Raw genomic sequence first — 14,312 nt, forward strand, 5'->3', positions numbered from 1 at the left:
TATAAGACAAACGGACACTAAAGAGGCATGAGAAACACAAGAAAATAGGGTCTCCCCCGTGGCACAGTGGCTTGAGTGCAGTGCTGTGAAGCCTCTGCAGTGCGGGTTCGATTCCCGGCTGGCCAGGGAGATAACCCACATGGCGCAGCAGACCTCTCCTGTCTTACCCGCTGCTCCCCTCAGCAGTGTTTTCTGTCGTCTGCCTGTTCTGCTACCCGCTCTGTCTCTGGTGAATTCTCTCACCCTCCAGTGCCTCTGGCCTATACCCCAGTTCTTGTATAAATAAATAAATCTTCAAAAAAAAAGAAAAGAAACACAAGAAAATAGGATGCTGGATATAATTTTGCCTATTTTCTAAAATTGTCATATATCACAATTAATGAACAATGAAACAATTAACTTCAAAATCTACACATAGCATATTTGCATCAATAACGAAAATAAAAAATCCTTAAAAAAATACTTACCCTAGATCTGTAAGTGGAGGTTTATCTCTTCCTCTTCTATAGCAAAGGTAAATCTGTGGCCCCACAAGACTTCCATTATTGAGATCAGCTGACAGTCCAGTTGGGGTAACATCAATACACATATAATCCCGTGGCACTTCCTCCCCAAGAGATTTAATAATAACTGAAACATCTGTAATAGGTTCTTTAGGTTTAGCTACTTTATGACAGGCATCATTGAAGTGAATTTCTTCTTCAAGAGGCTTTGAAACATCAGTCAATCCTGCTACAACAAAGTAGTCAGCAACACGAGGCCCCTTATCTTCAATCATCTTCCATTACAGAAGGTCACATCTAAAAGAGAAGTAAAACCAGTATTTGCCTACAGAAAGCCAAATAAATATAAGTAGTTTGTGAGCAAATAAGAACAAAACTCTAATACACACTTCCCTAATAAATATCTAGTATTATATATAACTTTCACGATAAAAATGTATGCCTTTTAAAAAAGTGGGCCTGCATGATGGTGGGGGGAGTGGGGAGATGCAGGGGAGGAAGTCTCCTCTGAGAATTTATAACAATAGGACTGCCATGGAATTGCCATCTGCATTGGACCAGGAAGTTCCAAAAGGAGACATTAACAAAAAATGTGCTCCCAGGGCTAGTGATACTGTGAGGAAGCAAATGCAAAACAGTCCTAGATGGTATACCCTACATCCAGGTTTTCCCCAGATAAAATCCAGAACACAACACAAAGAAAAGTTTACCCTATATGGGTCTCAGCAGGTATAAAAGAAGAACTTCAAAAAATAAAAATAGGGCAGATTATAAGAGTACTGCAAACTTTCAACAAATTCAAAGAAAAAAAAAACACAAAGCAGAATTTGTCATGAATTAGTAAACACTTTAATAGCAAAATCTCCCTCAGTCATCTAGTATTACTTAAACCTTATTTGTTTCTTTAATAAGGAAAATACATCCCACATGACTATCATTAGTTATATAACAGTTACAGGATAAAAGTTTAATATATAACAGAAATTTGCCAATATGTGCCTCATGTTAGACTTAGTTCCAATAAATGCTAAGGACTCCATAGACAAAAAAATTAGATCTATATGCTATATGCCTCTTTTGTATATTTATATGAAAAAATCTTAAAGTCTAAGCAGTCCTTTGATAAAGGTACCTGATTAACTTTGCTTAACCCACCCAGAATTATTTAAACAATGAGCCCCATTTTCCTACTGAAAAACTAGAAAAATACCTCCGAATACTCTTCAGAAAAAGCTAGTTTAAACAACCTTCAGGCCTTCCTGGTGGCACAAGGGATTAAGTACTGCACTATGAAGCAATCCACAGCCTCTGCAGCATGAGTTCAATCCCTGGCCAGCCAGGGAGAAACCCACATGGTGAGGCAGACCTCTTCTGTCTCTCCTGCTGCTCCCCTCAGCAGTGTATTTTGGTCAATCTGCCTGTTCTGTTCCCCAATCTGTCTCTGGTGGATCCTCTCACCCCCTGCATCTCTGGCTTGCACCCCAGCTCTTGTATGCATAAATAAATAAATCTTTTTAAAAAATAAACAACCTTCTTCTACAGAGTATAAAACACCTGAGGGCAAAGAAACTATCATCAGTTTTATTATAATCCATAAATATTTAATTTTCTATATTGCCAATGTCACTAGTTTTCAGAATTCATGCCATTATTTCATGAAATCTGTACCCATTGCTCAAGTACACTCTGTATACATTCCCACCAAAATCAAACCTAAAGAAGGATCAAACATTCCTACTTGTTTTATTTTGATATATATGACACCCGTGCAGCAATTTCCTTACAGACAAGAATTCTGCATAAAACAAAGGGCTTATGTTTTTCAGAATGTCTCCTACACTGACAGGAAGAGAAAGGAATAACCTGCTTGCCTGAGAATACAGATATTAAACACTCTCAGTTGACTGCATTTAACAGGTGCTCCACAAAAACCAAGCAGTTTTACCCAAAGTGACCATGTATTCATTTTTCTAAAATAGGAGAATAATAAAAGTACTTTTGAAAAGTATTTTGTATTTACCCTTATTTCTTCACTTCATTATAATCTTTGAAAATAATTTTAAATGCCTTTTTTTATTTTATGGATATGCCACCATTGACTCTATTTCCATAATGTTGATCTTCTCTTCTACTTATTTTACTAATTTTTATTTTATTATTATTTATATTATTTATTTATTTTTAAAAAGAATTTATTTATTCATTTACACAAGAACCGGGGTACAGGCCAGATGCGCGGGAGGGTGAGAGGATTCACCAGAGACAGAGCGGGGAACAGAACAGGGCAGACTGATGAAATACACTGCTGAGGGGAGCAGCAGGAGTGACAGGAGAGGTCTGCTGTGCCATGTGGGACCTTCGCCGCTTGGCCGGGATTGAACCCATGCTGCAGAGGCCTTAGACAACTTCACAACGCAGCATTCAACTGTCTGTGCCACCAGGGGAGGCCCCTTTGCTAATTTTTAAAAATATTATGATGAATAACCTTGACAATAAATCTCCGGTTAGAACTCATTTCTTCAGGATAAATTTCTTCGAGTAAAATTATTAGGTCAAAAGTTACATAACTGGCTTCTATAAGTTGTTTATATGCTTTTATGCATAAAGAATTCTTAATTACAATCTCTTGATAGACATACGTCTTAAAAATTAACTTGGTAGTTAGAGTGTAACAGGGTGGTCCCCAGAAAAGGGGAGGTTCCAGGTTCCTTACTCCACCCAAGGGAGGGTGGAGCTGAGCAGGGAAGAGAAGAAGCTGGAGAGGAGACTGGAGTAGGAAGAAAACAGGATGGAGAGCCAGAAGGTGATCAAAAGGAGGCACAAGGAGCAGAAAGACATGTGAAGAAGTTGTATTGGCTTGTTAGTCCTGGACTGCGTAAAACAGATGTGGGTGAGCGATCCGTGGGGAGGTTAACAATGGCAGCTTTTATCTTGATTTTAATTTTGTTCTTTTTCTTCCAGACTTGTCTGACTGTTTCTGACTTTTTCCTATGGGTTGCCACCAACAGGTGCTTTAGACTTGTGGCAGGCTTTTGGGCCTTGTTTTGGGCCAGTCTTGTTTGGCTGGACTTTTACCCAAGGGGATGGGTAACTTTGGGTGCTTAATTTAAAAACTATATTCTTTGTCTTTTCTGTATTGCACACTAATTGTATTAAAGTTCCTTTCTATTAAAGGTCTGTATGTATTGTTTTGATGAGGCGAATGGCAGAACCTATTTAGAGTAGGCAGGTTTGGGGGTTCTGGTGCCCCTCTCCCTGCCCTGTAACAAAAGTACTTTCCTTTCATCATAATGAAGAGATTTAAATATTCTTTTTCTTAGCCTTTAACTTCATGTTAACTAAAACATGTTAACTAAAACTTCATGTTAAACTAAAACATATGGTTTTAGATCTTGCTACATAAAAAAGAGAAAGAATACAAAGAATGCTTTTATGAAAACACATTGTGCCTAGGAGGGAGGGGATAAAAGGGGGGTGTCATCCTGAGGAAGGGGGCTCAATTGCTGTATCCTTGTTCAATTGCTGTTTCCCTTGCTTACCATTAAAACCTGTGAAAATGACGCCATGGTTTCCAAAATTCTCTTTCAAATCGCTAGAACTGCCGGTGAACCCTACCTGGCCTGGGATGGTTGCAAAACAACATTGTTTTTAAAATTCCAAGGCAAAAAAATACTGAAAATATTTACTACAGAATGAATAATTAATAATATTTCCTAATAATGCCATTAAACCAAAAGACTTTCACTGAGATGTGAAATTTAAAATCCTCGTGGAAAATAAATATTAAGATAAAACACTTTTGGTGGCAAAAGCCACCAAAAATTACATCAGAACAAAAAAATCCTCAAGGAGTTCAGGAAGTAAATTTCTTTCCACTTTTTTGAGATAAAATTCTTTACATTTTTGATATAAATTTCTTTACATTTTCAAAACAAGCATTTGATCCAACAGTGACATAAACTCTCAACCTTATTCAAGCTGAAGTAACAATAATACATCATTAACCAATTGCTGCTTTTTTATTCTTCTTTGTTCAACATGATATAGAAAAGGAAGTAGCTCAGAAAATGTTTAGTCATCTTAAATTTCAGATATCTGTTTAGCTAATACTTCATTTCAAATTATATCTATGTTCTCTGTTCCTAAAGGTTCATGAGAACTAAATTGAGAAAACATTACAAAAAAGTTCTTACCCATTCAGCAAATAATGAAGACTGATTTTTTTTTTCCTCTTTCAATCTCTGCCCAATCAATTCAGATTCCTTTTTATTTCTTCTATCTCTCCATCGTGTCAAAGTAGTTAAGCATCTGTTACTTAGGCTAACTCTAAGAAAAGAAAGGTAGCAGCAGAAATCAGAGACAACATTTTAAATATACATTAAAAAAAACAAAAGTCTGAACACAAAAGTCTTACAAAATTATAAACTATTAATGAAATGGTAAAAATGTGCAAAAGTCCTTCAGATAGGGTCTTGATAAACAGTTACAAATAATGTATTTAGAAATGATCGGTAACACATCAGTTCAACTCCCTCTCACTTAAATAAGCTAGAATAAATTTCCTGTTTTTAAATGTAACTCCACAGTTAAGAACCTAGTCAAGCTCATCTTATCTTACATTATCAGTATGGAACTAGAGACTCTCATTCCCATATTTTCTCCAAATTTCATCTTTCATCTTTCTTTGAACCAAGGTAATCTACTTACTGTCCTTCAAATATAATTTTGCTCTTTTCCTTTTTTTAGATACACTAATTTCCTATTTCTAGTTAATTCACGTTCATCATACTTTTCAACACAAGATAAATGTATGTAGATTCTCATTTAAGCTTTATAAACGGTACAAAATAGCAAAAATAAAAAGAAATTCAACAATCCCATTTAAAATAATAAATCAGGTTTATATTAACTATGTTTCCTGGTTTTCTCTGAGAATAGAAATTCTTCTAACGATCATGGGCAGTTATAAATACAGAACAAAAAAATCATATTTTTTTATTTAGTAAGTGATTTTATAAACTGCTATAATCTTCATAATATTAAATGACTATGTAATGTTCCATCAAACGGAAATATAAATTATAACCAGTACTGCATTTTTCTGTTCCCAAAGTATAGGTACCCAAAGTATGGTAAGTTGATACTTAAAATAACACTGAAGTGAATGAATATTTCACTTTATAATCATCCATAAATATATTATACTAAACGTCTTCTTATCCTGAATCTAACTTACCTAGCAACTAACAACCGTAACTATCAGTGCCTCAGGGAAATTAGAAATTATGAAGTAATTCATTCATTCAATGAATGTTTCATAAATAATTACTAAGATATGATCAAATTCTAGGAGCCACTGCTCTGACTTAAAGGAGTGTCTTGTTTAGTTCTACTTTTCCACAGCTCTTTCTATACTTTTATTCTATCTCCAGCCAGCCTTTTTCCTATTTCCCTTAATATCATCCCTCCAGATTCCAAGTACTTCATCCTACTCAAAGTTTTCATATCAGTTTCCCCCCACCAAGTCCCACGTAAATATTACTACAATGAGATACTTTGAGAAAAGGAGAAAGAGAAAACATTCTCATAACTTTTACTATAGTATATTGCTATGTTTCATTATTAATTATTGTTAATCTCTTACTATTCCTAATTTATTTAATTTAGGTATGTATGTATAGGAAAAAACATAGTATATACAGGGTTTGGTACTATCCTTGGCTCAGGCATCCATCTGGAACAAACCCTTGCAGATAAGAGGGTTTGGGAAGGATCACTAATACGTAAGTAATCTTAACAGAGGATGTTGCCTGTAATAAAAGACGTTGAACTATTTCTGACCAAAGGCATATCGGGGCCTCCCCTGGTGGCACAGCGGTTGAGCACTGGACTGAGAAGCTGCCCACAGCCTCTGCAGCGCCAGTTCGATCCCTGGCCACTGGCGAGGGTCCCACATGGCGCGACAGACCTCTCCTGCCGTGCCCACTGCTTCCCTCAGCAGTGTATTTCTTCGTCAGTATCCTGTTCTGTTCCCATCTCTGCTTTGGTGAATTCTCTCACTCTCCCGCGCTTCTGACTGTACCCAGTGCTTGTATAAATAAATAAATAAATCTTAAAAAAAAATAGAAATAGGCATATCATAAGACATCTTCTATCAAATATTATTTTGTATCACTTATTACTTATAATTATTATATGGTGAATATATTTCAAGTTCTTAAGTATTTTGGTAAATTTACATTGTGTTCAATACAGAAAACCACTGATGGAAAGAGAAATCAAAATGAAAAACAAAAATGACTTACACATTTCTGAAGGTTTCTCTGAAAATAATGCCAGGTCTCAACTTGTGAATTCTTCAAGCCTACAGAGTTTGAGGAAAAAACTGAGCTTCAATTAATTCCAACCACTTTTTTCTAAGATCTTGTAGATAAAGTTCTGTTATCAAGAGTAAATTTTCAAATATAATGACTGCATATATTGTTTTCATATGCTTAAGAGCCAAAGTGTTACTTTCAAATCCCAGTACCTCCAGAAAGAAATGATACACACTTAAAAAAAAAAAAATAAAGGAATAGGGAGAGAAAGGCAGAGAAAAAAAAAAGAAGAATAAGGATACAACAGAGTAAATGTGTATAGAAGCAAGAGGTGTGAGAAAGAAAAACATGCCTATTTGGGGGCATTGTATATTGTATCTCATTCCTAGAGGAAAAAATAATAGAGATTTTAGAAGACTTAAACACAGATTCACAAACTTCCATATATATGCATGTTAAAGAATACAATACCCAAAAATATTTTCCCTTTACCACAAATTTTAAAATTACTATTTAAATAGAATCCTTAAGAATAAACTATGACTGGGAACTCATCAAGTAATGCAGAACTTCTGAGCAAGACAATAACAATATTGTAATATTATCATGGAATTCAAATGCCATTATCATTTTTCTAAAAACTGAGTAATTGGGCCTCCCTGGTGGCGCAGCGGTTGAGTGCTGGGTTGCGAAGCTGCCCATAGCCTCTGCGGCGCCGGTTCGATCCCCGGCTGCTCCCAGGCCACCAGAGGAGGGTCCCACATGGCGCGCAGACCTCTCCTGACGCCCGCTGCTTCCCTCAGCAGTGTACTTCGGTCCTTCTGCCTGCTCTGCTCCCCGCTCTGGCTCTGGTGAATTCTCTCACCCTCCCGTGCTTCTGACTCTACCCAGTGCATGTATAAACAAAACAAACAAACAAATAAATAAATAAAACATGCCTCTATTAAAAATAAATAAATAAATAAAAAATAAAAACTGAGTAATTTAGTAAGTTGTAGTTAAGAGTATAAAGAAATGGAAAGGTAATGTCACTAACAAATTTTTACAGTATAGTCAGTCTAAACTGTATTGCACCAGTTTGTTGTAGGTTTGATGCATTATATTGTTGGAGCCCAACACACACACAGAGGAATTCCAGTTAAGTCAAAAGCACTTGCAGGAAAGCAAGTTGAAATGCAGTAATCAGAAGCACGCAAGAGAAGAAACCACAGCTTTAACCAAAATGGAGTATCTACTAATGAAAGGATAAATAGCAGCAGTAACTGACATAGATTTACCTAAATTGCTTGGTCCTGGATATGTGTATGTCTATGGGAAGGGGAAGAGAAAGGGGGAAAGGAGTGAATTTATTTGAAACAAGATTTCATAAAGTGTCGGAATGGAGTGGAGAGAGAATGAATGAGAAATAGCATAAATACAATCTTGCTACTGCTAAAAATGGTCAGGATGTATATATTCATTTTTAAAACTATGATACCACTTTACCTCAGCCTCATTGAAAAATTTCAGACAGTAAATATGGAATGGTATAAATAGTCTTCAAATATTTCTAAAGTCTCACTGCTGACAGGTAGCAAAGAGTGTAAATACTGACCTGCTGAAACATTTTAAAAATTAAACAGCAGATCATCACACAAATTTTCTAGTTGAAATATTTGACATGTATAAAAATACTCAGAAGTTTTGAATAATACAGCTCCAATTGCATTGGTAGAATATAGGAGTTATTTAAAGGCAATTATGAATAATGAAGGTGTTATATAAGCAATTCCTAATACATTTTCTGCTACATTGAGTTTCTTAATATAGCAAGAACACTGTTTTGGTCATGACTCTGCACCACTAAACATAGAAACCTAAATACAAAACATTTGGAAGAATTGCTAGTCTAGCAAATAATTAAACAAATTAAACTTTGAAGTACTACACCATATCCAGTAAATTAATACATATAAATTAAAAAAACAACTCCAATGCTGGTGGTGCTATAAACTAATAAAAGACAACTTAAAAGTTGTTAATGTCACTGATTTAGAGCATTTTTGGAAAAGTTATCCAGCAATTATTTTAAATTAAGTAAAATTTTAATTAATTCTATTTTGGTGAAATCTCAAGAAAAATTTTTTTAAAAAGCTAACTTTGGTCAGCATTATTTACAACTATACCTCCTTCGAGATTCATAGAATTTTCGAGAAGAAAGGGATCTTTTATTATCTTTTGCTTCAATCTCATCATATTGTTGATGAAGAAATTAGAGTCTATCAAGGAAAATTTGACTTACTTAAATTAACAATTCATCAGTAGCAGAGCAGAACCTAAAACTCCTTACCTCCATATCTCTTGTTACTATATCATTTAGATTATTCCACAGGGGCCCCAAGCAATGACCCAGAATTGATGCGGATAAGCAGATCAGGTTAGTGTGGCTAAAATGACCCACTGTTTTTCCTAGACATTCTAAAGGCAGGACCTGCAGTAGCTAAAATATAGCTTCTCTTCTTTAAGCTCCATTCACCTACTTTAAGCAATCAAACAGCCCTGTAGGACCTTATCTTCTTATTCCCAAGAAAACCAGTAATCACTGCTTTCATTTTCAAATTTATATCACCAACCATGACTTTCCATTGATATCCAATGCCTATTTAATAATTCTACCTGTCTAATAGCCAAAACAACAATTTCCCTAGCTAATATCTACCTGTAGGACTAAAACCACTTCTCTGCTCTCCTCCTCACTCTCTGAACACAACTCTGTAAATGCACCAAAAAGGGCATAAATTTGAAACTAGAATGTTGCCTGTACTTATTACCACTCCAAGTGTGAATACACTCAAGGGGATATGGGCTCCAGGAAAGAAAAAAATAAACACTAAAGAAGTACAAGCAAGGGGATAGGGGAAAGTTAAGAACAGAAGAACAACCTATACCAGAGGAAACAAAATTTACGATCCAGACCTAACATATTTCTTAACAGATAACCTCAGGAAACAAAAGTAGGATATTAGGAAAATTAAATAACATAATGAATATAGTAAAAAACCAATTAAGAAGATGATCCAATGTAAAGAAGACATACAGAAATTGAAAATATATATTATGAACTTTTTTTTAAAGGTGGCTTAAGAGACTGAGAAGACAACCTAAGACTGGGATATGCAAAAGACATATCTGATCTAGAACATGGTGGGGGCAATAAAAAAGAATATCACACAATATCATTTATGTCAATTAAAAATACATTCAATGGGCCTCTCCGGTGGCGCAGCAGTTGAGCGCTGGGTTGCGAAGCTGCCCGCAACCTCTGCAACGCCGGTTCGATCCCCGGCTGCTCCCCCGCCACAGGAGGAGGGTCCCACATGGCGCGCAGACCTCTCCTGCCGCCTGCTGCTCCCCTCAGCAGTGTACTTCGGTCCTTCTGCCTGCTCTGCTCCCCGCTCTAGCTCTGGTGAATTCTCTCACCCTCCTGCGCTTCTGACTGTACCCAGGGCTTGTATAAATAAATAAATAAATAAATAAATAAATAAATAAATAAATAAATAAATAAATCTTAAAAAAAAAAGTACATTCAAAATAGCACTTTAGTTTTCTTTCCTTTTTTTTAAAGATTTTTTTTTTTTTAATTTATACAATAGCTGGGGTACAGGCTAAAGGTGGGGAGGGTGAGAGGATTCACCAGAGACAGAGCGGAGAACAGAACAGGCAGACAGACCGAAAGCACTGCTGAGGGGAGCATCAGGCGAGACAAGAGAGGTCTGCCATGCCATATGGGTCTCTCCCTGGCTGGCCGGGAATCGAACCTGTTCTGCAGAGACTGTGGACAGCTTCACAGCTCTGAGCTCAACGCGCTGCGGCACCGGGGTGGCCCAACTTTAGTTTTCTATTACATAGTTAGCTGAAATGCTAACCATTTCAAAATGGTATGGGGGTGGGGGTGAAATGGAAGTGAAGATGGAGGAAAGAAGAGGATACAATATAATTAAAGCAGGCCCTCCCAAGACCAATGAGGAAAGTGTTACATGAAATAAGAGTATGATTAAATCAATTCTCTACACCAGAGGCATTCTCACCGCTCATCCTTCAGAAGAGATATTATTAACCATTGATTTCAGCAAAACTCACATCACTATGGCCTTAAGAAGACCACTTCAATAAGGTGTTAGTAAAAAGAAAAATCCAAGTGAAATAAGCAGAGGGGAGAATAGGAAGTGAGGAAGAAAAGACAATCCTCTGGAGGAGTTTGGATGAGAAGGGGGGCAGGGAAATGGAATGGTAAACTGGTAGAAAGTGAGCAATCAATAGAGGACTTTTTAAAAAATGAATGAAATTAAGGGGGTTATGTCAACACCAATCATCCAATAAAGAAAAAATGAGGATGAAGGAGATAAAAGGAGGTCTGTAAAAGCAAAAGCCTTGAGAAAGTGAGGGGAATGGGAGCCAAAATACAGATGGTCTGGTCACAGAGGCAGTGATTTACCTTATCGTAAAAACAAATTTTCCATAATAATATGTTTTCCAATCATTTCCTTAATATGCAGGCTTGATGATGTGAGTTCTTAACCTCTTTTGGGTAATGAACACTTTGAGAATCTAATCAGCACATGGATCTTCTCTCCCTTAAAATACATGAACAGATGTTCAAATAAACTTTATATACCATTTTACTTTAGGGGGATCACTGAGCCACACTTCCCAAATTAATCCATACGCAAATCTGCTTTTTGCCTTTACTTTTTAAAATAATTATGACAAATATAGAAATATGACATATATAAAATACAACTTATATAGAAAACTGTATAACCCTACCTCAAAGTGAACACAACACCTATTATAACTATCTCCCAGGTTAAGAAATAGAACATTACCAGTAACAGAAAACCCCTCAGTTCCCTCAAACCTTTCCAAAAGGAACCACTATCTTGACTTCTGTGTGTTTCTGAACTTCATACAAATGAAACATGGAGAGACCTGTACAGAATAGTGTTCTCTTGGTCTAACTTTTGTCACTCTACAATGTTTTGAGATTTCGCCATATTCATGTAAGTAGCAGTATTTTCATTTCTGTATAGTTATTTTCATTTTGAATATATTTCACAATTTTACTTATTTCTTCTATTGTTAATAGATATTTGGATTGTTTCCAATGTCAGGTGATATAATTACAAAGTTATATACAAATTACCACACATGCTTTTTAATGCACAAGTGAATACATTAAAAAAACACTTAGGAATAAAATTGCTAGGATATCGGTTATATCTATATTCAACCGATATATATATCTGCCAGTTTCCCAAAGTGGTTATAGTAACACCTTAAATTTGATGGGTAAAATGGCTTAGAAATAAAAACTTTTCAGAAGCATTAACATTCCTTTGTGCTCTCTAAATCTTAGTTTGTTGTTATTGTTTTCATTAAGTTATTGCTAAATAGATATGATGACTTAACAGTAGTAAGACATAGTTGTTAAGAGCTCTGGTATTATCCTACCCAAGTTCAAAACCGTGTTCTCTATCCAGTGTTAGATTATCAAATAAGCTTAGGGTACTACCCCCCCAAAAAAGTTTAAATTTAATTTAAATAATGAAGCATTGTATAAAAAAATAGAAGTTTGCTATTTTGTTTATCTTTTGCTTGTTTTATGGCTTGGGATTCATTTGGATTTTATTAAGATTGATTCTGTTTTGTATTACAGAAGGGGCACCATAGTCACTTCAATGTTTGATGATATAAGGGTTTAGAGACAGGAAATTTTGACTCTGATTCTCTTATTCATCAGATAAATATTTATCTTATGCTTACTGAAAAGGATATGTATCAGTTTTATTTTTTACTGTACAGCATCTGAACTCCCTTCTATGCTTAAAGTATTTGCCACTATATGTGTCCTGGAAGTAAGGTGGACCCTAAAGTCAACCATGAACGCCAAAAGGCCAAAAACATGCTTCCAAGTTTAGGGATTAGGCACATATATTAATCAGATGCTCTCTTGCAGATTTTGAATCTAGAGCTACAGTTGCAAAGACAGTTAAAAAATTCATTCTTAGGGCAGTGACACAGAGCAATGACGGTATTCCAGCAATGGGATCCAGTGACTTGTGGAAGAGTAAATGAAATCTTATACAAAAAAAGGATATTTCCGGGCCTCCCCGGTGGTGCAGCGGGTTGAGCGCAGCACTGTGAAGCAGTCCACAGCTTCTGCAGCATGGGTTCGATTCCCAGCCAGCCAGGGAGAGATCCACATGGCATGGCAGACCTCTCTTGTCACGCCTGCTGTTCCCCTCAGCAGTGTGTTTCAGTCAGCCTGCCTGTTCTGCTTCCTGCTCTGTCTCTGGTGAATTCTCTCACCCTCCCGTGACTCTGGCTTGTACCCCTGTTCCTGTATAAATAAATAAATCTTTAAAAAAAAAAAAAAACAACCAAAACCAAAAGTCTACATACTGTATAACCCTGAGTATGTAACATTAAAACTTAAAAAAAAAGGATATATCCTTGGCATAACTTTGACTATGGTCTAGCCCTGAGGTTCACTGGTTGGTTTGTTTCTACTTGTTCTCTAAGTCTCGTTCTCCAGTCTTCCATTCATTTCTGTAAACTGATATCCTTGCAATAAATTCTTTTTCTTTTCTATCAGCTAGGCAGAACTGATCTCTGTTGTTTGCAACCAAGAATCTTGAAATGGCAACTCTACCATGTGCCAGACTCTGAAATTTATGCATTAGGAACACAAAGGCAAATAAGATATGACCCTGCCTTACAGGAGTTTAACAGAGAAGGCAGATCAATAAATAAACAATTACAATAAATGAAAACTCTATAACCAGAGTAATCACAGAATGTACAAGGACCACTGTTAAAACTGCTGCTGCCATGAAACTGGTCACCATTTCCTCCCTTTTCTCTCTCCTTCTCACCTATCTCAATCACTTCTCAGAATAGTCAATGCTCGGACTTTTTTTTTGAGTGGTGGGGGAGGTTGTTAAGTTGATTGGTTATTTGCCATGGATGTGGTATAGGAATCATGAGTAAGCAGATAAAGGAACTGAAAAGAGAAGTAAAGATGTCAATCAGCTGAAGAGAGTAGGGAAGCACAAAGCATACTGCCAACTGCTTATACTGGTTTTACTTAAAAATAGGTACAGATCTAAGATGAAAAAAGCTGATGTAAAATAGTATTTTATAAAATGTGTGCATGTGTTTGTATGTTCTTTCCTCTAAAGTCACAAAATCTAAGTATTGACAATGATCATGGTTAGAGATTTACCTTTAAGAATTATTTTAGGCTTATAATGTGCATGATTTTTACTGTTTACTTTTATAAATACTGTGATCTTCCTAAGTTTTATAAGTTCTAGCATTTCCAGTCATCCACTGTGTGAAAGTCTATGCTTGAACAGGAAAAATAACCATAAAGGTGAACTAATCAACCAACCAATCAACGTCAGGAAACTTTGATCAAGGAGGCTCAAAGAGATCAGTGACATCTCTTCTC

General features: G+C 36.1%; 1 protein-coding gene across 4 annotated transcripts in view; it reads right to left on the reverse strand.

Annotated features, from left to right (window-relative positions):
* DENND4A (DENN domain containing 4A) overlaps window positions 1-14,312 on the reverse strand; it is a 95,031-nt gene that overhangs the window by 65,951 nt on the left and 14,768 nt on the right. For 3 of the 4 annotated variants that reach the window (XM_037502747.2, XM_037502746.2, XM_037502745.2), the window contains exons 2-4: window positions 6,809-6,867; window positions 4,697-4,829; window positions 468-800 (exon numbers count right to left, since the gene is read on the reverse strand). In XM_037502747.2, the coding sequence (XP_037358644.1) occupies window positions 468-778 (311 nt within the window). In that variant the 5' untranslated portion in view covers window positions 779-800; window positions 4,697-4,829; window positions 6,809-6,867. Of the gene's footprint in view, window positions 1-467; window positions 801-4,696; window positions 4,830-6,808; window positions 6,868-11,294; window positions 11,424-14,312 lie in introns of those variants that run through there. The other variant, XM_054688180.1, reaches the window with a different exon arrangement.

Source organism: Talpa occidentalis, unplaced genomic scaffold, assembly GCF_014898055.3.
Source record: "Talpa occidentalis isolate TD23 unplaced genomic scaffold, MPIMG_talOcc4v2.1 talOcc4.11, whole genome shotgun sequence".
Taxonomy (NCBI): Eukaryota; Metazoa; Chordata; class Mammalia; order Eulipotyphla; family Talpidae; genus Talpa; species Talpa occidentalis.